At 34.0% G+C, this 24,444-nt stretch overlaps 1 protein-coding gene across 8 annotated transcripts in view; it reads right to left on the bottom strand.

The window, feature by feature from the left end:
* Ezh2 (enhancer of zeste 2 polycomb repressive complex 2 subunit) overlaps positions 1–24,444 on the bottom strand; it is a 76,611-nt gene that overhangs the window by 18,884 nt on the left and 33,283 nt on the right. Inside the window, exons 1-9 of one of the 8 annotated variants that reach the window (XM_076832256.1) lie at positions 21,010–21,085; positions 20,114–20,215; positions 11,324–11,502; positions 8,288–8,404; positions 5,252–5,372; positions 4,093–4,233; positions 3,278–3,310; positions 3,045–3,147; positions 2,331–2,509 (exon numbers count right to left, since the gene is read on the bottom strand). In XM_076832256.1, the coding sequence (XP_076688371.1) occupies positions 2,331–2,509; positions 3,045–3,147; positions 3,278–3,310; positions 4,093–4,233; positions 5,252–5,372; positions 8,288–8,404; positions 11,324–11,502; positions 20,114–20,156 (916 nt within the window). In that variant the 5' untranslated portion in view covers positions 20,157–20,215; positions 21,010–21,085. Of the gene's footprint in view, positions 1–2,330; positions 2,510–3,044; positions 3,148–3,277; positions 3,311–4,092; positions 4,234–5,251; positions 5,373–8,287; positions 8,405–11,323; positions 11,503–20,086; positions 20,216–21,009; positions 21,134–24,444 lie in introns of those variants that run through there. The other 7 variants (XM_076832237.1, XM_076832246.1, XM_076832266.1 and 4 more) reach the window with 7 other exon arrangements.

Here is a 24,444-nt window from a genome sequence, read left to right as displayed (position 1 = left end):
TTATGCAAATAAATTTCAAAACCTCGATATAAAGAATAATTTTCTACAACTAAGAAGTGACAGAAAATAGACTCGCACTTATTTTAACACTGTAATGAATAAAAAAGATAAAAAAAAAATAAAACAGATAAAAAAATGCAAAACCATCAATATTTGCAGGTAAATTAATTACACAGCTTAAACTCAAGAGTGTAGCAAGAAAATCACATAAAGACAATTTAATAAGATAGCAGCTACAAAATATCTAGTGAGAAATAATGGAGAAACAATAGCAACAACAAACTAAATACCTAGAAATAACCTTAGCAAAAAATGCCCAAGGGTGGCATGAAGAAAACACAAGAGCCTCAATCATATGGTTGATTAGACTTTACCTTTATTTAAAAACAGTCCAATTTTCCCTTAGGTAATCTGTAAACTGAATAGGATTATAATTTGTCTGGTTTTTTAACTAGACAAACCAATTCTAAAATTTGAAAAGTAAAACAAACAAAAATAGCCAGGAGATTGCTGAATAAAGGTTCGCCAGTAGACAGGCAAAAGGAACTTATAAAGTTGAGAAACAGACCAAAACACATATGGCAGTAAGTAATAAGTACTGTATCTCAAAGCAGTGAAAGATTTAAACTTCTCAATAAATGATACTACAACAACTAGATTAACTTTGGAGGTGAAGAGGAGGAGTTGGATTAATAAATCACACTGGAATAAATTTCACATGGATCAAAAATTATATATGTACACACACACACACACTGGAATTCAGTTTTTGTTAGAGAGATGTGAATGTTCTGATGAGCCTTGAAGGATAAATGACTTTAGTTAGGAAGCTATTAGTCATTGCATTTTTCTGGTTACTTTTACTTTTGTTTAGAAGCCTAAAACATACTAGGAAAAGTGAGAAGAAAGCAAATAGGTAAATTCAACTACTCTTAAAAAGAAAAAAAACATTAATTTGGCTTAAACAACAAACGGGCACTGCAATTTAGATCTCAAAAAAAAAAAAAAAAAAAAAAAAACTACTTTCCTGCCTGGATGTCCAAAAAAAACCAATGAAACTAAGAATAAGAATAGTCACAGAAAACAAAATACAAATCTCTTAAAAATATAGGAGACCCTCAACCCCCATTCAAAGGGAGACTAATGCAAATCAAAACTAAGCTAAAAACCACTGTTCACTTATAAAATCAATTTTTTTAAATCAAAAGTAGTTTAATAACACTCTACTGACAGGGTTTTCTGGGTACAGGGCCCTTCTACTTTGCTAGGAAGTCTTGTAATTGTCATTTTCCCATATGGATGAATATTCAACAACGTCTACAGGGCATGAGGTTTCTTAGTAAATTTTCCAGATAAGTGGAATTTATTTAAATGCAATTTAAAAATCAACTACTTTTGAGGCACATAATTTGAAAATGTATCTTACCTTCTTAATTTTCCTAGAATTTGCTTAGATTGTGTGCTTATCAATTACATGGTTCTACCTTCAGGGGCTTTTGACCCTGAGTAAAGTTATTTTTCCCTGTTATCAAATGGCCCCGAATATTTGCCTTCTTGAGTTTCTGTGACTACCTCTTAAGTTTCCCCTGCAACCCCAGCCCCCTTAGTCAATGGTGTTTTTTGTTTCCCCCTTCTGGTACTAGGGATTGAACTTATTCCCTGAAATGCCCAGGAAAAAAATAGTATCATATGTACCATCCTTAAATATCACCAAGAACATTTTATATTTTGCTTGTACTCAAATCCAAATATTTAAAAAGCAATTTACCCAGAGGAAATAAATGAACAAACAAACATTAAATAGACAAAAAAATTTACATAAACATCTTTTTAGTCAATTTCTTATTCAACATAATTTGCTTATCAATATCAGCAATTCTGATCTGGCTATCAACTAGTTCTTAATAATACTTTCATTATAAAACAACTGCTTCGTCTTTTTTTTTAATGTTTTTTTGTTTGTTTGTTTTAGGTGAACACAACATCTTTATTTTATTTTTATGTGGTGCTGAGAATCAAACCCAGTGCCTCACGCATGCTAGGCGAACATGCTGCCACTTGAGCCACGTCCCCAGCCCCAGCTGTTTAGTCTTTATGGAAAAATCACTGACCTCTATTCCAAGTTAATGGGAAAGAGCAGTATAAATTAAATGTACATAAAAGATTTCAATACTTAAGCAACAAAGTAAAAAAATATAATACTGGAATCATAACATTTTTCAATCTTAACTACCAGATTAAATGGCAAATTCTAGCTGTAATAAAAAGAAGGACTTTTCAAACTGCTTTAAGACATAATTCCACAACAAAGATAGAAAATGAAAACGTACAATAATTGCACTTACGATGTAGGAAGCAGTCATACTTAAAACATCGCCGACAGAAAAGCGTATGAAATGAATGCAAGCTTTGCTCTCTCTGAACAGATTTAGCATTTGGTCCATCTATGTTGGGAGTACATTCAGGAGGAAGTGCACCTGGGAGCTGCTGTTCAGTGAGTTCTTTATATCTGACATTAACCAAGAAAAATATAAGTAAGCCTGAAACAAAAACCATTTTTTAAAAAATAAAGTTCCTGAAAGGTTTCCAAGGGTTTTTGTTTTGTTTTGTTTTTCTTAAAAACAAAAAGACAAAGCTCTAACCTACAACAATCTTTGCTTTGATAAGGAGCCAATTAAATATTATGCATGGTGTATCAGGAAACAAAATCATTTCAGATATATTGTGGAAAAGAATATTAAGTTTTAATTAAATATCAACTACACTAACACTTCTACCAGGATCCATAGAAATTTTCATATCATGTACTAATGTAAACCACACGTGTGTATATAAATAAAACCACACGTGTATATAAATTTATACATGTACTTATTCTATCTACGATAATGTTTAGCAGTGTAGACAGAGATTATTTGAGGTATCCTATGAACACTGCAAACAAAGTAGAATGGCAAAACAGCCACAGCAGGTCCATTTGCAATAAACCAAAACAATGAGCCATATAAGTACCTGACTGCATTGAAAGAACAAATCTTTCTTACTTTTCCTTTAGTTCTTCTGCTGTGCCCTTATCTGGAAACATTGAGGAAATGGCTTCAAAAATTTTATCAGAAGGAAATTTCCGAAGTGGACGGCTTTCTTTATCTAAATAAAGAAATAGGAAGAGGGAAAAAAAGAGTGGAAGTAAGTTTTCAAAACCTTTCATTTTCTCCACATGATATCTCAATAACAAAGCTGATTTTGTAAGAAATCATCAACTTCGTGTTTCACTTACTTCTAACATATTGTACACATGTCTGTGGAATACCTGTGGGTCAAACACAAAATTCAAATATGAAAAATTGTAAAAGAACTGGGAGGCAGAACTCTTAGGTTCTAATCCCAGCTCTACTGCTAATTGGTTTTATAATGGGGCTCGTAGTAGCTTAGCCACTTGTTTCTTCATCTGTAATATGAAGGAACTGAATCAAATGATCACTAAGGTGTCTTTCTGTTTAAACAAACAAAAAAAAATGTATAAGCTTCTTTGAAATTGCAATCCCAGTCTTCCATTAACCATGGTTGCTAAATAGCAAATATCCACTACAGGCTCTGTCTCTAGTAGGTGACAACTAGTGCAAGGCGGTAAGTGCACAGCTCTGAAGGCAGTCAGGCCTGGGTTATCATCTTGGGGTCCAGAGTTCCACTTCTTTCCAATGGTGTAATCTTAAATAAGTTACTTAGCCTCTCTATATCCATTTCCTCAAATACACAATGGATCTCGTAGTATCAACCTTGTAGAGCTATGAGGATTAAGTAAGATGAGCATACAACTCAAACATAGTGAGATCGATGTTATACATAATAATGATTCTGATGATTGCTCCCTCAAGCTCCCTCAAAAGATTATATTCTTTTCTAGTCAAAGGAAACTAAGATGCTCAAGTGAAGGATGAAACATGGCAAATAATAATCTAATTTTGATTATACTATCAATGCAACAGTTAACAGAAGAATAGAGAAAGAAGGAACTAAGTTCTGCTGATACTGTGTTTTTTCCTAAGAATTATGTAAGCAACGGGCTACACAGATACCTAGAATCAGACATACCATCTCGACTATCCTCTAGATCTTTCTGTTTTTCTTCTCTTTCATCAGGATCATCTCCATCATCATCATCATCATCATCATTGTATTGACCAAGAGCATTCACCAACTCCACAAAAATTTCATCATTTATAAACCCACATTCTGAAATGCATCAAGCCAAATGTTTACAAATAACAGGAGAAAATGGTAACAATAAAAGTTCACATTTTACCTTTTCTCATTTGTATTACATTAGTATTAAAACGAGAAGGGGCTAATAAGACCATTTTCAAGATTGTTTAAGGCAAAATTAGGAAGAATTTATCTTCAACACCTGTCACTTTCTACTGAATCACCCCTCCAAGTTTCTAGGGCCTGGTACTAACCTAAATACTCCACAAACTGAGGTTTTAGTCTCCTTCCAAAGAAAATGGTGGGGCTGGGGTTATAGCTCAATTGATTGAGTGATTGCCTCACATGCACAAGGCCCTGGGTTCAATCCCCAGCACCACAAAAAAAAAAAAAAAAAAGAAAAGAAAAAGAAAAAGAAATACCTTATTTGGGCTGGGGTCATAGCGTAGTGGTATGGGTAAATTCTCAGCACACATATAAACTTTTTAAAAAATAAAATAAAAAGGTCCAAAGAAATCCGTGTCCTGGGAACACTTCACACTGTTTCAACTAATAATGATAATGGGTAATGAGGATATAACATCAACTTCAACACTTCAACAGACACTTCTGGATACAAAAAGCTAAAGTTGTAATTCTGAATACTGTATTTAGGTGGACAGCAGCCTCCTGAGAAAGCCATTTTTGAGCAAGGAGGCTTTTTGGAGCCCCTATGCCCCATGAACAGAATCCTAGTTCTATTTAAATTGACTATTAATAAATCTTAAAATGTACACACAACTTCTATTTAGTTTACATGTTATTGCCATTATAATTTATGTCATAAGCAACTGTGGATAATTATCAAGTGGCAAATAGGATCCTCCAATTTAAAAAAATAGAGAAAACATTGAAAATGTCAAGTTTCTGAGCCCAGGCCATTTCTTTATAATGTAGCACAAAATTCAATTTTATTTTAAAAATTGTTCTCAATATCCAGTGCTTAATGAATCAAAGTACTTCTCAATTCTCTAGCCCTTATTTTCAAGATAATAAACATATGGCTCACCTCTATCTCCATGTACTTTTCCATCATAATTTTTAATTAGTTCTTCAATGAAAGTGCCATCTTGGTCTAGAACTTCATCCCCCATATAAGGAATGTTATGTAAAACAGTTTCATCTTCCACCTTGAAAGAAAAATTTTTTCTAAAAACCAGGTTTCTCCTAAGTATCAAAATATTTTTAAAAACTCAATGTGAGATAATTGAAAATGTCTTTACCCATTTCTTTATAGTCTTAAAATACTAATCAGAGAACAAACGCTACCATGACGGGAGAAAACAATGTTTTAAATATTGTATTTAATCTAACATGTCATCATTCCTTTGCCTATAAGAAAGAAAAATGCTGCAGATTACAATGAAATAAATTTAAAGACACATTCTTATTTCAGATGTTAAAATGAGAGGTATGGGTCTTAGAATTGATGGAATATGGTTTATCAAAATCAACTATAAATATTCATACTAAAAAAAATGATAAAGATTTTTAAACTTCATTTGATTATCTAATTAAGACATTTAATATAATAAAATTCTAGGATATAAAATACAGTATCAATGCTCCATTAAAGATTATGCCAAAAGAACTTATGCTTGCAATATTCTACAATAACAGAAAATATTTCAATACTTTGATGAATGATATGTGTATTAAAGTTGACTGCTAGTAAAGATGATGGAGGGCTGGGATTGTGACTCAGCAGTAGAGCGCTCGCCTAGCATGGGTGAGGCCCAGGTTCGATCCTCAGCACCACATAAAAATAAAGGTACTGTGTTGGGTCCATCCACACCTAAAAAATAAATATTAAAAAAAAAAAAGACGATGGATGAGTATATATAAAGGTTTAGAAGACAACAGGGAAGAAAAAGGGTGTAAGCTTTACAAAGAAGAGTCAACTAAAGCAAAATTCAAGAAGCAACAAGGAACAGAAAGCAACACGAGGAGAAAAATTTCAGTTAAGAATAAAAACGACAATAACTGTAGAATGAACAGTTCTGAAGCATATGTTAAAAGAGACTAATGCCAAGTGAGGACAGACTTAAATCTTAAGAGGCCTTTGAACAGGGAACTAGTTAAAATAGAATTTTAGAAAGATAATTCTATAACAGAATAGACCGACCAAGATTGACTTGGAGGACAGAGCAGCTATTTCATTTACTGTGAGAAGGTGCAGGTTAGGAGATCAGACTGACCACAGTTGACATGGCAGAACACATAGGTCAGGCAACAACAGGATGGAAATAGTAAAAGAAGGAAAAAAATTTCAAATAATCCCTAAATAACAAAATTAGGACAACTGGAAAATTCATAAAGATAACAGAATTTCAGATAAACAAGGAAAACTGACTTAAAAGGGAGGAAAAGAGATATAAAATTAAAATTTAGGCTTTAATATATTCACCTATTCTGACTGAATTTAATGTATATATTCTGATTGAACTTAATGTATACATTAAGTATGAGTCTTGCTTTCATACATCTCAGTTGCACTAATCCCATTTAAGCCAGCAGTGTTCTTTTCTTTGGATTTAAGCAAAAATTAAATGACATTTGGCTATTCTGTCTTCCCAATTGTACTCACCTAATTTTTGCTCCACAAAACATCTTTTTTTTTTTTTTTTTTGGACTGGAGATTGAACCCATGGGTACTTAACCACTGAGCCACATTCTCAGCCCTTTTTACTTTTTATTTTGGGTCAGGGTCTCACAAAGTTACTCAGGGTCTTGCTAAGTTGCCAAGACTGGCCTCAAATTTGAATCCTCCTGCCTCAGCCTCCCAAGTTGCTGGTATTATAGGTGTACATCACACCATGCCCTGCCCCAAAACACATCCTAACCATAATAAACAGAAAGTGCCTAATTTGTTTTGGTCACTGACCCAAAAAACCTAGAGATGATCATAAATAATATTTCATTCTGTGAAAATGTGAAACTTCCTAGAAGGTCTTAACCAGTCTGACTTCCTTTCCAACATTCCACCTATAGACACAAAATTCTCAAACCAAAGGTTTTTTGTTTTTTTTAATAAAGTCTTAAACACATAAATTTATTCAACTACATAAGACTGACTGAAGTTTACATTTAACCATCTACCATAAGAAGTATAGAGGAAAAAATTCACTAAAGATGTTAAAAATGTTTCTTTTTGAAAACCTCTAGTAAACAATTCTCTAAAGCAGGCTAAGAACCCCCCTCCCTCAACATTTTATCAGCTTCCTCACTTTCTATATCAAGGAAATAGTAAAGCCATGCATTTTATTTAACAAGTCAATGTACACTTTAATTTTTTTGTTTCACCCTCCATTATTTTACCCTATAAAAAATTTTATACCAACATTTTATCACCAAAGATAATAGGCTAGGATTATCTATGGAAACATGTTTGCACTTGTTTTCTAGTCCTGAGAACAGGACACATCCTAGTGTATATTATCACTTATTAACATGCTCTTAAAATTGTTTTAAATAAAAGTTCTCAATAAAAATGAAAAGCCAGACTAAGATTCTAGAATACTAACAGGCTTCTTCTATAAGTTTCACCTTGTAAATGGCTTAATCATGGGTACAGTTTTTGCTTAAAACTCTTCTTATGGAGAATACAGGAAAAGAGCAATACAGCAAAAGCTTAAAAAATTATATTCATTCATTTTTAAAAATCATTCCAAGGGGCTTTTATTTTTTATTTATTTATTATTATTATTATTATTATTTTTTGGATACCAGGAATTGAACTCAGGGGCACTCAACCACTGAGCCACATTCCCAGCCCTATTTTTGTATTTTATTTAGAGACAGGGTCTCACTGAGTTGCTTAAAGCCTCTCCATTGCTGAGGCTGGCTTTGAATTTGTGATCCTCCTATCTCAGCCCAGCTGCTGGGATTACAGGAATGCACCACCACAACCGGCTACAAGTGCTATCATTTTGATAAGCTTTTTTAACTTTTACTGTCTTGATTCACCATGACAAAAAATATATATATGTTTACTTATCTAAAATAAGTTATTATCAAATAAGCAGAAAATATATTACTTACATACCATAAAATTCTGCTGTAAGGGAGACCAAGAATACATTATGGGTACTGAAGCAACGGCATTCAGGGTCTTTAATGGGATGACTTGTGTCGGAAAATCCAAGTCACTGGTCACAGAACACTAAAACAGAAAAAAAGAATTCACTCTGAAGAGTAAAAGGACAACCTTAAGCTACAGCCATCACATCGTAAAGAGCTGGAGCCTACTTGAATAATTTTGAAAAGAAAATTCTTTACCTCAGACAGCAAAATTCATGAAACCCAAAAAGGATCCTCTCTTTTCTCTTTATTAATTTAAAAAAAAAAAAAGATTCTTCAGATTTTGCAAATTTTCAAAACTCTCTCATCCTTCTCATACTTACCAGTAAGAATCAAAAACTACTTTTGTTAACCTCAGCAATCTGACCGATTGTTTCACACTTTCACTATAATTTCTTAGCTCATGCTTACATCCCAACCACATATAGGAAAAGTAATATATATGCCAAATATACACTTAAATCTTAAGAAAAACACTTGTTACATTAACCTGTATCTTTAGTTTCCCTTTTAGAAACCAAGTGTCATTTGCTCATATTATCAGATGATACAAAATATTAAGAGTAACAGATTCAATCACAACAAAGTGGATTCAAATCAATTCTGCAAAACTATAATCTCTAGCATCTTTTGTATGCTAGGCACTATTTTGAATACATTACATGCCTCATCATATTTAGTCCTTTTTGTAACACCGTAGGATGAGTACTAGTCTTAGCCTGTTTTACAGGTGAAAAAACTGAGGTAAAGAAAGGATAAAGTAACTTCCCCCAGGTCATCAGACAGAGCTATAATTTGAACCCCAAAAGTCTGACTCTAGAGACCCTGCTCCTTACCCTGACAATACTGCCAGGATCTCACATCTCTATGATATTTAAGTGCACCTGGCCTGGTCCCTTGAAATACCTTATTTCATACAATCTATGATGATACTGACTTCAAAGACATCATTTCTTCTTTCATCAATCAAAAAGGGGGGGGGGCACTGAAATATGATGTAATGCTTCCCTCATTGCAGTGATTCTAAGAAGCATGCTAGTTTAAGATGTCCAAATTTTGGTATCTTTGATTCCATGAAATATGTTAAAAATTTGTGCCGAAATAATCACAGCACTTTTTACTGTCTAGGAATCAGCTTTTCTTAAAAAACAATACTATTACCAATTATCAGGTCTCCAAGGCTTTCTCAAAAATACTGCAGCCATATATTTATGATCTACAATCAATGAAAGCAGAGCAGAAAAAAATTGAACAAAATAAAACCAAAAAAAATCATATACACACATACATATCCAATGTTTAATTTTTTTATTTAAGGTGTCTTAAAAACAACAGGTCTATAACTGGTGAGATCAAAGAAGAAATCTTTTGGCATGCACATGTGGTCCTCAGCACTGCATCAGGTTAAAGGGACAATCTTGCAATTATTACAGTCACTGCAGCACAAAAATAATCTCTTCCTTAGTGGAAGTGAAAGTTTAAGGATAGAGTATTAGGAAGAACTGTCAGTGATTAATCCATAAATTCAGTTTCCAAAAAGGCAAAGATAGTAATACTAGAAAGCTTGTAGTTTAAGTAAACCAGTAAGATTCCAGAACCCACAATCTTTCTCCTTCCTGCTAATTGGCCTCTGATACAATCCTTCATCTATCCATCCAATAATTCAATAATAACAGCAATTAACATTTATTGAGCCCATACTATGTTGCAGGCACTGTGCTAAGTGCTTATATACATGATCTTCATTATTCCTCATTACCACTTTATGATGTAGATAGTTTTAGTACCACAACTCCATGAATGAGGAGACAGGCTGAGAGACGTTAAATAATTTGGCTAGGCAGAAACAGTAAATTACAAAACCAGGATTAAAAACTAAGTCTGACTGCAATACCCAAGAGCTAGTTACTATGCTGTAGTTCTTGCTCTTGAGAAAGTTCATAGGGCAAAATCATAATAGACCTGCAGGATCTGCTATATAAAGTAGAAATACCACAACATGACAGGGGCATCTCCTCCACCAACTTCTTCACATTCCTTATTACTATCAAGTCTTGTTTCCTTCCTTCTACTTCAATGGGTTAATCTGAAGGTAAGGGGTAGTGATAATTACTATTTTTTTCATTTGTTAGACAGGAGGGATCTTTGCTTCGTTTATGTCTGAAGGCACAGACTGTGACTACATCCAACCCCTACCTCTTTCACACTCCCACTACCCATCAATTCAATTCTGAGTCATACAAGAGTCATCAAGGGACAAAAAATAAGTTATCAGAGGGCAAAAGCAGCTAAGGTAAAGTGTCATTTACCTCTCTATCTTAAAACAACACTCAGCACAGTGTCTCCAAAAAGAAGTAGGCACTCAAAAAATGTTTCTGGAATCAACAGACTACATTTGCTGATTCTCCCTAATGGAGACGTCAACTTCAATTCGTTTAAAGCTAAGAGAGCACCTGTGTGGACAACTGATGGTCAGCCCTGCCTCATCAGCTATGCAGCATTCCTGAACCTCTCCCACTCTTTAACTATTAACCACGCCCCTCTCTCATTTATGAAATAATACTCAAATGCAGCAGTATTTGCTGGTAAAACAAGTTTGGGAATTCTTATTTATTGACTTATAGGAAAATTACTCAAAACTCCTAGTTACTTACCAGCAACTTTTATTTTCTTTGAAAATGTATCATCCTTGACAGTTTATGTAATTCAGTCTCATATTGTTTGTAGTAGTGAGAAGAACTTTGACATCACAGGCTTCCACCACATTTTACCTGATCAGAGTCATGTATACTGGACTCAGGAAGTCACCAGGAGACCTATATCAGCAAATTAAATTCTCTAATTCTAGTTCGGACTTGAGGGTCACACAGGGAAGTTATTACAGATTATTTTTCAACAATGGTAAAGAAAGGAAAAAACTAATTATCAAGGATGCTACATTTTCAGAGAAACTCAGCTTACTGGTAAGTAACCAGGTTCCTCTGAGGATGGATAGACTTACATCAACCAGCTGGTACAATAGACGGCTGTGTGGCTGGACCATTAGGAGCTGGAGAGGGAAGTCAAGCCAAAAATAGTAGTTGTAGGAGTACACAACCAAATTGAGACTCTTGGCAGAAGGCTGGTTCCAAGTAAAAACTGTGTTATGGAAAATCGTAGAGGGAAGAGCAGGTGAATGGCCTGCAGGGAAGGGAAAGAAATTAACACACCCTACTATGTGCCGAGCACTGTGCCAGAGACTTTACCAAAGTTAAAAAACTTCTTTAAAATTTACAACTATTCTGTGAGGTAGATATGAGTCCCCATTTTAGGGCAGGACATCCCAAAGGACAACAGCTATAAGCCATTCTTCCTCTGAATAATCTTTAACATGAGTGGGGTTCAGTTCAACATTCATAAAGTAGGGGAGAGCTAAGATCCATTTAATTCATGCCAGAGACACAATGAACAATTGCCACTGTCTAACATACTTCAGCTTTTCTATGTGAGAACAATGAGGAAAGTGCAGGAAGGTTATCACCCCAGGAGAGAAAGGGTCAGGAGAGCATCAGCTGCCATCCACTCTAGAAAAAAGCTGAAGATGACTTCTAAAACTACCTTGTACTCTGTCTTCATGATTTGAGGAAAGAAAAGAATACACCCAGGTTTTAAATTAGCTAGTCTTTCTGGTAAAAATGGATAGTACATAATTTAAATTCAGACTACTTTTAGGTGAAGAAGTACTGAAGAAAAAAAACAGAAAGAGATAAATATTAGTCCAGATAAAGAAACGCAACAATAAAAGTGAGTTTATAATGAGCTTTAGGAAGCAAAAGAGAAAGGTGACTAAAGGAGATATTCTTGAAATTAAAAAAATGAGTGGCTCAGACAGGAAAGGGGCAGAAACAAAAGTGGCAAGAAAAAACCTTGTTAGGGTCTTGACAAAGATGTATTTAATGAAAGCAATTAATCAGAGGTGGTAGAGTTAAAGAATAGAGTGATTCGTTTCAGATTTTAAGTTATTTCAGGTTTTGCTGTTAAGTAGCTATATAATAGAGCCATTCCAAATTGGGAGAACCACATCTACCAGGCAACATAAGGCTGCTGGCTTCTGAGTTGCTTTTGTGTTAGTTTTTACACCTTTTCTTGGAGGGGACACAGGTAGCTTTTAACACAGAACATCAGAAATACAATTTCAGGAAGTTTAACCCTTGACACTCTTCCTTGCATCTTAGCTTCAGAAGCCTAAATCTAAATCTAGATGATCTAAGTTAAAATGAAGGCAGTCTGGGTCTGATGGGGAATTCTAGGGGAAATCATTCCCTCATTATTTACAACTCTGCTGAAAATTTTAGATTTGCTAAAACATTGGAGACAGGAAGAAGAGCAATAGTCATAGGACATAAACTGGTAAAACTATAAGACACTCAAAAAAAAGAAAAATTCATGAAACAGGAAATCAGAGCCATGTTCACCCTGTGCAAACTCAAGCATCTAATTCACGAAGACCCTGTGAACAGAAAATTTAATTTCTGTCACTGAAAATAAACGGAAACAAAAACTAAGAAATGGACATAATATTAGAATCCATGATTTCCATAAGTTGTAGAGCAAAAAGCATTTCAAAGTCTTGCTTAAATGAAGAAAAGCAGAGGTACCAGCTAAAAATGAATAGGCAAGAATTGTCAACAGCCGTGGGCTGAGAGCCACCTTCACATCTTTGCATAGAAGATCCCCAGTCAAGCTGCTTCTGCTGCTCTTCACAAATTATAACTACCCTCAACTGTTCACTGAATAGCCAACAAGGATACTGAAATGACTGAACAGCTGAACAGAAAGATTATACTCCCTCTTTTTTTTTTAATCATTAATTTTTTTTCTTTTTTGCAGTTGTAGATGGACAGTATTTCTTTCATTTATTTTTATGTGGTGCAAAGGATCAAACCCAGTGCCTCACACCTGCTAGGTAAGCGCTCTGCCACTGAGCTACAGCCCCAGCCCATCCCTCAGTCTTTATGCCAAAAGAAATTCCTAATGGGTTAAATGATACTAGAAACAAAAATGAAAACAGAAAACTAAAAGACATGGGTAAAGGGCTGGGGCTGTAGTTCAGTGGTAAAGCACTTGCCTCACATGCATGAGGCACTGGGTTTGATCCTCAGCACCACATAAAAATAAATAAAATAAAGATATTGTGTCCATCTACAACTAAAAAAAAAAATTAAAAAAGAAATGGGTAACCTGTAACCTTGAAGTTGAGAAAGTCTTTTTTTTTTTTCTAAGTCCTTAAGAAACAAAAATCAATATGGGGGAAAAAAACTGTATAATCAAATATACCAGAAATAGTATAAAAATAGAAAAAAGATCTGCAAAAATATAAAATGCTAGTATTTCCAATAAAAGCCTTATATCATTTTAAAAGGCCAACCCTAACTTAAAAAGATTAAACACCAAATAGCCAATTCACAAAAGAAATATAACAAGCAGATACTCAACTAAACTATAACACAATTTTTTACCTCAGACTGACATGAGACTAATAATATTTTGTGTGGGGAATATAGATAAACAGACATTTCCATAAACAGCTGATGGGGCTACAATGTACAACTTTTGTGGGAGCATTTGGTATTATCTGTTAAGATTTTGAATATTCATATTGTTTCAAAAACCTAAATGATCATCAATTAAGAATAGGGCAATAATTATGATATATCCATTGTTCAAACATTATGTTTTTTGGGGTATTTTTGTTTGTTACAATTCTGGGGATCAAACCCAGGACTCACATTTGCCAGCGTAAGTTAAGCGCTCTACCACTATATTCCTACCCCTCTTTCTATATTTTTTTAAGCAGAATGAGGTCTGGACAGAGATTGTAAAGTGATGGCCCAAAATGACAGATATGTTTTATATGGCCAGTAATTTTCTTTTAAATAAAACACACTTGAACATACATGCAAGTATAATACAGAAAAGGCTGAAAGAATAAACACCAAAGGGTCGTTGGACTATGGAAACATTTGCCTTTGGTTTTATATATTTCTGTGTTATTTGAATTTTTACAATAATCACTTCACAATGACCTCTTTTAATGAGAGAAGAAAAATAAAACTTTCAAACAAGTTTCATTAACCCAACAGATATTTGAATTAGCTAGTATAAAACTGCCACATCAGCTGCCAGGATGACTGGCTAAATCTGCATAAACCTCTCAAAATATTACCCAAGTAATATTCTTTTATAAAACCTACAAAGATGATAAAGCAGAATCCTAAGCAACAAATTTAAGCCAATTCACATTACCCAGTTAAATTACAACAAAAATTATAGGTCTAATTATTTTTTTATTTATTCAAAGAATAAAATAATTTTTTATTTTATCTTTTGGTTTTTGTTTGTTCTATTATTTAAACAGTTGTCAAAATCTGTATTTCGGAAAGAGACAAGATCTCTATAATAGCCAATTTAACAAGCATTTTAAAACACAAACTATAAAAGCAGTATCCTAGAAGAAAAACTGTATATTATAAGCACTTCTGCTGCTTTATTAGTTACACAAAAGTTAAGCATTATTAAAATTTTTTTAAATTTTTATATATATAATCTTGTTTAAAATATAAACTCAAAGTGATACACACATTTAATATATGCAGATTATAATATAAACTCAAATGTTATAAATGACCTTCCCTTTTTTTTAATCGAATCCTTTGAAAAACAATAAAATGCTTACATTAGTTTCTTTATCAAAAAAGGGGGGGGGGCGCAGCCCCTTTATGTGATCATGTAAGAAATGTTGCATCCATTTCATCCTAAAGAGAGCCAGAAAGCAAACAAATGTTGTAACAATTTAGAAGCTGCACTGGTAGAAAGGACCACAGAGCTAACACAAGACTCCCTTCCCCAAGTGAATATTCAGAGAGGCAAGCAGCCACTGAAAACAACTTAAGAGACCAGTTTCTGAAGGAAAACAAAAACAAAAATGAACAGATATGTCCAGACTGAAAATAAACAGACACTTGAGAGAACCACCTATTTCAAAGATATGAGAAAAAATGACTATGGGCTCCCTACTATATTTGTCAAAAGACTCAAAATAATCTAAACCTACAGGTAACATAATCCTGAAATTTATAAAATAAAGCAAGTGTGTTACTGTACTAAAAGTTAAGAATGTATTTGAGGGCTGAGGATGTAGCTCTGGGTAGAGCGCTTGGGGTAGGGAGTTGAGTAAAAAGCACTAAATTAGATGTTGGATACCCTATGAGTTTTCTTCTTCTAAATAGTAACTAAATTTCTGTTAACAATTAACTGAGGAAAGTGCAGTACCAAGTCCATAAATAATCCAATACTGGTTTACATGCAGTTTTCTTCTTCTTCAACAAAATAAGCACAAATTGCCACATTCTATTATTCTAATAAAATCACTTACACATACTTACACATTCTATTATTTTGATAAAACTAGCTCCAAAAGAAATCATTTACCAATATCATGTGATAAACAATGAACTTATAATCACTTCAGATATTACCAGGAAGAGTAAATACATAATTTTTTCTGAAAGCTTTTAAGTTATTCATGAATACTAGGATCATTGTGTCTATCTGATGCTGCCTCTACATTAGACACTTTGAAAAGCCCCAAGTTTAAATACACACCAAAATTCTCATTCTTTAAATTAGTAAATAAAACAGAACTTTTTTTTAGATATTTTTTAGACATTGATGGACCTTTATTTTTTATTCATTTATTCATATGCGGTGCTGAGAATCAAACCCAGTGCCTCACACACACTAGGTAAGTGCTCTACCACTGAGCCACAACCCCAGCCCAAGACAGATTTCCCCTGGAAATATAAAAAAACAATGGTGAGATATTTTTATTAAATTACTAATCATACTTTTTGCCCAGAAGACAGGTATTATCTGGGCAAGCTTCTTTTTCATAGCAGGAAGAATTTTTACATTAAAAAGAAATCAATGAAGGAAAAAGTATCTTGTGATTTTTACCATGCAATGGACAAAAGCAGTAGTACAAAAAAAATGTATTAATGACAACTTCAAGAATAACTCCTATACAGTTTCTTCACTAAAAACCACAAAAAGAGAAGATTGACTATAAGGAAAAGACTTATAAAATACCATTTTTATTACTGCTTGATAAGACAAAAGCAATGACAACCATCTACAAATAATATTTTGATAAACAGCCACATATTATGGCAAAGGTGCACATCCCTTGGGCTTCAAATGGGGAACGCTGTGGACTTCACATGTTTGGATTAACAATACCTAGCCTTCCCTATTAGGAAAGTCTCTGAAAATAGACTCACTTTTATTTTTCTCCTCTTGCTTGATCTAGAGTTCATACTCCAGCATTTTAAATGTATAAAGGCAATCTATACATAGATGGAGATGCTCTAATCAAAGAAAAACAGATATACTCTCATCTGAAAAGACAAGAGGTTGGACTATAACATCTATATGCATTACTTAATAACATTTTGAAGCTAGATGCTCCTTAAAAAGATTAACTGAAGAACAAAGGGAAAAAACAGTCACTGTCTTCCCAAAGTCAGAAGTACTGTTTTTATAAAGGAACATATTCTGAATTAAAATTTCTGTGGACAATGCTACTTAAGTTCTATAATCTCAGTAACAAAAATCAAGTACCCCAAAACATCTTAGAACACAATAAAGACAAGCTCCCTAGGTTCGACTGCAGAGCACCTGGATCTGAAATTACCATCTACATTAGTCACTTCATTAGGTCAGAAAATAAATTCTTGTCAGACATTCTTTACAAAAATAACCTAGAGAAAATAATTTCAAAACTCACTATATCTACTTCTACAACTTTAGAGAGGAGAAAAGCACAAGAAGGCTGCTTGACTGAAGCACTGAAAAAGTAAAAATTGCTGTTGATATGTCATGCTGCAAGGATTTAAACTGAAGATGTCAGCACTTACATATAATTGGCTTATTAAAGAAAGCAATTAATTAAAGCAATGCCATAATGGCACTTCAAATGAGGGATGCTATAGACTTCACATGTTTGGATCAATACTGCAGTCTGAAATTCTACCTAGTCTATACCCACAAGGAAAGTCTCGGCAAAACAGGCTCACTTTTATTTTTTCCTCTTACTTGAACTACTTCATCCTCCAACTTTAAAGGCAACCGATATATAGATGAAGATGCTCAAACCAAAAAAATATAATAATCAGGGACATATACTTATCTGAAAAGCTAGAAGTTTAAACCATAACATCACTAAAGTTCTTTTCAGTCCTAAACTTCATGATTTCTTGAGATAACACCAATAAGCTTATCACAAACTGAATAAACTTTCTGCTTTCAAAAGTCAGTGATGATGTTTTAATAAGGGAACAAAAAATGAATTATTTGAAGTAGAATCAGCTAAGAAGAGTGATTCAAAAAATGAATGACCCTAATCAGAACAGAGTTCTATGCAATAAAAAATGAATTCTGAAAGCTAGAGACTATTTTCTTCTTTTCTCCCATTTTATGAAAACGTTTTTTCCTCAACTTTTGTGGGGGTTCTTATGGAAATACCAAGTTAGATAACAATTTTGTTTTACTGAAATCCTGATCTCTTCTCACAATATATCATACACTCAAACACCCAAAAATTAGGTGTCCTTACGTTTAATGACTTACCTCCATTTGACAAAAAAGCAAAAATTCAGCTAATAAATATGCTCTTGAATAAACCATACTCAAATTTAATGCCAAAAACTTTATTAAGAGCAATTCAAGTTGCACATAAATAAGGTACTCTACTATTCCTTAATATGTACTCTTCTGGGTCCCCTTTAGATCATCAAAGCAAACCAAGTGATTTCTTCACTCCTCTAAGGCTCAGTTTCCTCCTCTATGGGAAAAAGTATAACATAGCTACCATGAAGATTAACTGAGGTAATATAAAAAGGATCCGGCACAGTGCTACAAATCACTATTACTGTTAACTTTTATTGTAAATGTAAGATGGGCTTTTTGTAGCATTTTGAGGTTTGTAATGGGTAGCAAAAAAAAAAAAAAAAGTTGGGCACTGTAATCCCAGTTGTAATCCCAGTAACTTGAAAGGCTAAGGCAGGAAGATGCAAGTTTGAGGACAGACTCAGCAACTTAGTGACACTGTCAGCAACCCCATTAGACCCTGTCTCAAAACAAACGAAGAAGGAAGGGGGATATAGCTCAGTGGTAAAGTGCCTCAGCCTCAGGGTTCAATCGCCAGTACCTACCAATGATAATAAGTATTTCATGTAATTTTATTTTACTTCTACACAATTCTAAGACTCCTTCCTCCCAAAAAAAAAAAAAAGAGGAAAAAATGAGAAAAAAAAAATGAGGTTTGTTTTTCCTTCACCTCAAAATTTCCAAAAGATTACCAGACAAAACTTTCAAAAGAATTACTTGAGGACTAGGACTGTAGTCCAATGGTAGAATACTTGCCTAGCACGTGAAGGGCCTTAGGTTCAATCCCTAGCACCACATAAACACAAAACAAAACAAAACAATTCAATTACTGGAAAGCCCTGCACTTATTCACTCTGAGAATGTTTGCAGGGGCACAGAAAAGTCCCTTTCACCCTTGGAATATTAATAAAATATTTACTTCTAATATCTAGGCTCTAACTTATACCAAATAATGGGAAAGGTGTCAACATAACATATACATTTATATAATTGTGAGTCAGGATTTATAAATTGTAACCTGAAAAAATGTGTAAGTGACTAAGAACCACACCAAGTCATGTGTCACTATCAAGACCAGCATAACATCACCAAATTGTCATTAGAATCTCATATGTAGCTATTGGGATTATCAGAGTCTTAGAAGCCTGTATATCACACAACTTTGACAAGTCTCATATAGCAGCAAATTATCACTTTTAACAATGTTATATTGAAAAAATGGTTACTCATAAAAAAATTAATTTGTAAGAAATTTCATTGTTTAAATGTTTCCCAGTTTAGGCATGCAGATAAACAATTTACTAAAAAGTATAATCTTAATTCCAAATCACTCTCTCCCCTCTTTCTGCTTCAGCTTCCATTTAACTATCCATTTCTACATACACAAGTACTTAAATAGAATCACCTAAACCAGAACTTACTGATCAGTTCTATCCCATTCAGGCTTCTACCATTTTCTTCTCATCTTGCTGCAAGTGTGTTTTAATAGGATATTTAATTACAGATTATACCATTGATTTATTGCCTTTCTTTGAAAATAGGAAACTGGCTATCTACCTCTATAGAAAAGGATATTCCAAGCTCTCAACATTGAATTTAAAAATTCTTATAGAAAGCCTTACTATCTGAATAAGAGATATAATAAAAAGCTTTCTTAATCCATGAATATGAAAGAAACATTTTTTGTCACATGGCTAATTCACATTTAAGGGGGCGTAGGGAGGAAGACAACTGTGAGTCAGGAAGCCTTGCTCTGGATACTGATCTGATGGGGACATTAACATATTCAATTTAAAAGCCATTTTTTTAAATCAACAGTCTTAATAAAATCAGGAATGTATCTGCCAACAGAGTATATTCTAAACACTTAGAGCTCTGTTGAAGGAATCACTAGCAATGTGATCTAAGGCAATCATTGGCAATTGCACATGAAAAAGAAATAGTAATAAAAATAGGGACATCCTGAGGTCAGTGACTTCTTCCCAATAACCATTCAATGTTCCAATAAGCAAAAACCAAAATGTGCTGATAATTACTACAACATGTTATGTTGACCAACCTCCCTAGTCCCGCGCAATGAGCTCACAGAAGTCATGATGTGCACAGGCTGTATCCTTCGCTGTTTCCATTCTTGGTTTAAGATTTCCGTTCTTTCCAAAATTTTCTGACGATTGGAACTAAACATACTCTTTAAAATAACAAAGGAAAGGAGAAGAGAAATTGTTCACTGTTAGAAAATGTGTAACATCTCTAAAGCGGGTTAAAAATCTAATGATTCCTCACAAATACCAGGAGCATTTCTTTAAATACATTTACATGTATTTTACACTAAACTATAATCTCCCACATTCAAATAATATAAAAACACAACACCTATTTTTTATTTCAAGTGGGAGGGAAACAGGAAATTATTTCCATCCTTTAACTTCATATTTAAAAAAAGAATTGTGATGACTTCGGAAACATAAAATCATGAAACACATTGCCTTATATTTGGATCTGCAGTCCACACATGTAATATGAAAGTAGACTAAAAAAAAGACCAATTTCCAGTGGGGTGCAATGGAGCACACCTGTAATCCCAGTGGCTCAGAAGACTGAGCAGGAGTATCCCAAGTTCAAAGCCAGCCTCAGCAACTTCGCAAGGCCCTAAACAACATAGACATCTCAAAATTGTAAAAAATCAAATAAAAGTGCTGGGACTGTATTTCTGGGTTCAATCCCTGGTACCAAAAGAAAAGACTGATTTCCAACTAGGTGAAAATAACCCTTAGATTAAAATCTTTCCATCATCATTAACATACATGATACAATGTTAATTAAGACTGATCAAGATCCTTAAGTTTCCAAGGCCTGAATTGATCTTACTGTAAATATGACCTTGGGTAAAAATGTACTGTTTCAGATTAAAATTTATTAACTTTAGGAAGGAATAAACTAGCCTCAATTATATATGCATTTTTATGGAAGATAAATTTATACCTTTACTTCATCAGCTCGTCTGAACCTCTTGAGCTGTCTCAGTCGCATGTACTCTGATTTTACACGCTTCCGCCAACAAACTGGTCCCTTCTCAGATTTCTTCCCAGTGTGGCCCATGATTATTCTAAAAGCAATGGTTTCATATTAAAATCACTAATCTAACAGGCTTTAATATGATCACCTGCCTTTAATCCTAAGCAAATATTTTTAAAATTTTTAAAATCAACAAAGAAATATACATTTTATACTGCTGATCATTGCAGAACAATGCTCTTTTGTTCTGTATGGTTAAATCCTTACAACACTTCACTAAAAGTTTTCATTTCATTAAACCTTTTTTTTAATTTAAAAAATTCTATACTCCTGAAGAGCAGCCATCTTACAGAAGTATGATTTATTACAGGAATTAAGCATATTACAGCACAAGCTAGCTTTTACTCTATAAGGCCCACATTTCTGGAGGGGGCAGAAAATGTACAAACATTCTATAATTTTTTTCTCATTTAAATAGCTGTTGATAAACAAGAGATAACTGGATAACAGTCAGTCAAGCCCTCTGTATCCAGATTCCACATTCATGAACTCAACCAACCCTGGGTCAAAATATCCAGGAAAAAAATTCCAGAAAGTTCCAAAAAGCAAAACTTGAAATTCTTGCACACACCACCACACAGTTTGCTAAATCCATGAGAACCAACAGATGTACAGGCATAGCCTCCAGTCATTTCAAATTTGAGCACTGTTCATTTCACCTCTCTTTCTTGTACCACACGCAGCTAGGTCCTGCACTGAACATGCACAGACTTTATTCTTGTCACTAGTCCCTAAACAAGAGTGTAACAACTGTTTATTTAATACTTTCATTGTATTAGGTATTACAAGTAATCTAGAAATGATTGAAAGTACACAGAGCATGTGCACAGGTTATTTCAAATATCTTGCCATTTTATGTAATGTCTACAGATTTTGAAATCCAAAAGGGGCTGAAACCAATCCCCCTCAGATTCCAAGGGAACACTGTAATCAGAAAAATAAATAAATAAAAGTGAAAAGGAAGTAAAATTTACCTATAGCATTAAAAGTATAATATATAATACATGTACATATTAAAATACTTTTTCCAGCACACACTTTTAACCATGCTTCTCACCTTAAACACTGTGGTGATAAAAGTCTGTATTTTTATTTCTTGTGTCATTGTCATTTATATAAGGGGGTTCTGCTATTAAGAGGAAAGGGAATACAAAGTAAATTCTCTGCCTTATCTTCAATTGCGGGCTCTAAGCACCAACTATGTTTAGATATGGGCAGAGCCTACAGCTCACCAGATGTCTAAGGCACACTACAGTCCTTACAGTAAGTATAAGTAAGTATCTTTTTCTGAAAACTCTCTTTTAAAGGTATTAAAATGACACTGTATCTTCAAAAGCTTTGTAAGTCACACTATCTTCAATTTATCTTAAGAACAAGAGGAATTTACAGTATTTGAGGTAAAGGGGGGAGGGGAGGTGTTTGAAAAGACCAAGCTAACAGCAGTGTACAAACAGGAGGGTAGGTAGGAAGAACAAAAGTATAAGAGTACAGCTAGATTAGATCCCGCCATTATGTAATCTGTAAATAAGAAATGATAGTAGCTTTAGACCACAATGGTGATGAGAGAAGAAAATAAACTCAAAAGTACTTAGGCGATTTTCCCACCATATGATTTAAATATGAAAAATGAGGGAGAAGGTAACTTTCTGGCTCAAATACCTAGCAACTTGTTTAGTGCTTCATTTACCTGTTTACATAAAATCCCCAGGCACAGAGAAACAAAGCCCAAGGAGAAGACTGAGAGGGACCAAAAGGGCCCTGCAATAAGTGGGTATCTTTCTACAGAATACTACCAACCAACAAGAGAGAGAATGCAGATGGTAGTCAAGAGCTCAGCACAGTGGCTCAGGAGGCTGATGCAGGAAAATCAAGAGTTCAAAGCCAGTATCAGCAAAAGCGAGGTCTTAAGCAACTCAGTGAGACCTTGTTTCTAAATAAAATACAAAATAAGGCTGGGATGTGGCTCAGTGGTCGAGTGCCCCTAAGTTCAATCCCCAGTACCAAAAACAAAGAGCTGAAGGAAATGGGCAAAGAAATGATTTTTCAAGGGCTGGGGTTGTGGCTCAGCAGTAGAGATCTTAGCACTTGCGAAGCCCTGGGTTCGATCCTCAGCACCACATAAAAATAAATAAATAAAGGTATCATGTCCAACTACAACTAAAAAATATTTTTTTAAAAAAAGAAATTATTTTTCAAGCATGTAATAAATGTTATGAACCAGGCAATGAGGATACAAAATTGAATAAAATGAATACAGAAATATAAATAAAGTCTTGCTCTTATGGAGCTTTATATTCTACGTAAGAACTAGATGACCCATCTTTGGGATAAAGTAGAAAATGGCATGGTGAAAAATGGTGAGGTGGAGCCAAAGGACAAAGTTAATGAGAAAGTGAAGCGTTATTTCAATAAATAAATAAATAAATAATTGTGGCGCTGTTTGCTTTCCTGGCTGGTAGTTGGTTAAGAGATCAGCCTTAATTACTCCACCCAAATTATTTTCAGATCACTTATCACTTCAAAGGCCTAGAAACTAGAAAGAAAAGAAATGAGAGAAAGGGAGATTATCTATAGGCTTCATTAGCTTATGGGCTCATCACAACTAGTCCATTTGTGGCCTTGGTCCTTGAAGGTAGTAGCACCTCTGCAATAAGCCTACAGTAGGAACATATGTTTAGTTTTAACTGACTTGCAATATGGGTATTACTACATTCTTTTTTTAAAAAAATGTATAATTGGTCAAGAAATATTAGTGTTTCATAATTAGAAGAAATATGAGTTAGCATTTCATGTTTTAGTAACAGAAACCTTCCTGTCTAATATTCTGGAACACCTTCCATGTTGTTTCTACCATTAATAATAGTATTTCTAATAAAGTATGTCATGACAATAACCTGAAAGTGTTCAGACTGTTCTTTGAAAGTATAAGGATATAAAGTATAGAGTAAATAGGCAGGCCCATTAAAAAAGAATAAATTTAAGGCACCAATTAGAAGGACATTTTACATGAACAAACTCCCAAACTCCCATCCATTACCACAGCATTTGCAACATATTAAAACCATATTTGCATATTTTCACTCCATTCCATCTCCTCTGTAACTTCTTTAATTACTATTCTTACTAGAACCATTTTTATTCATTTGTAAAATCTAGCTGTGTCTAGTAAGTAGTCGGACTTAAAAACAACAGGAAAAAAACAGGTATATTAACTTACATCGATGAAAAAAAAAATCAAGAAGATGTGCCCTCTTAAGAAGAAACCCTCAAAAGAGATGAATCTCAGGGACAATTTGGTCCCTGTGGTTCAGCTGTCCCTACCAATCCTGGAGATCCTGGGCA

This window comes from Callospermophilus lateralis, chromosome 1 (assembly GCF_048772815.1).
Source record: "Callospermophilus lateralis isolate mCalLat2 chromosome 1, mCalLat2.hap1, whole genome shotgun sequence".
NCBI classification, from domain to species: domain Eukaryota; kingdom Metazoa; phylum Chordata; class Mammalia; order Rodentia; family Sciuridae; genus Callospermophilus; species Callospermophilus lateralis.
The sequence above is the reverse complement of the archived record's forward strand: the minus strand, read 5'-3'. Positions and strand labels throughout refer to the sequence as shown.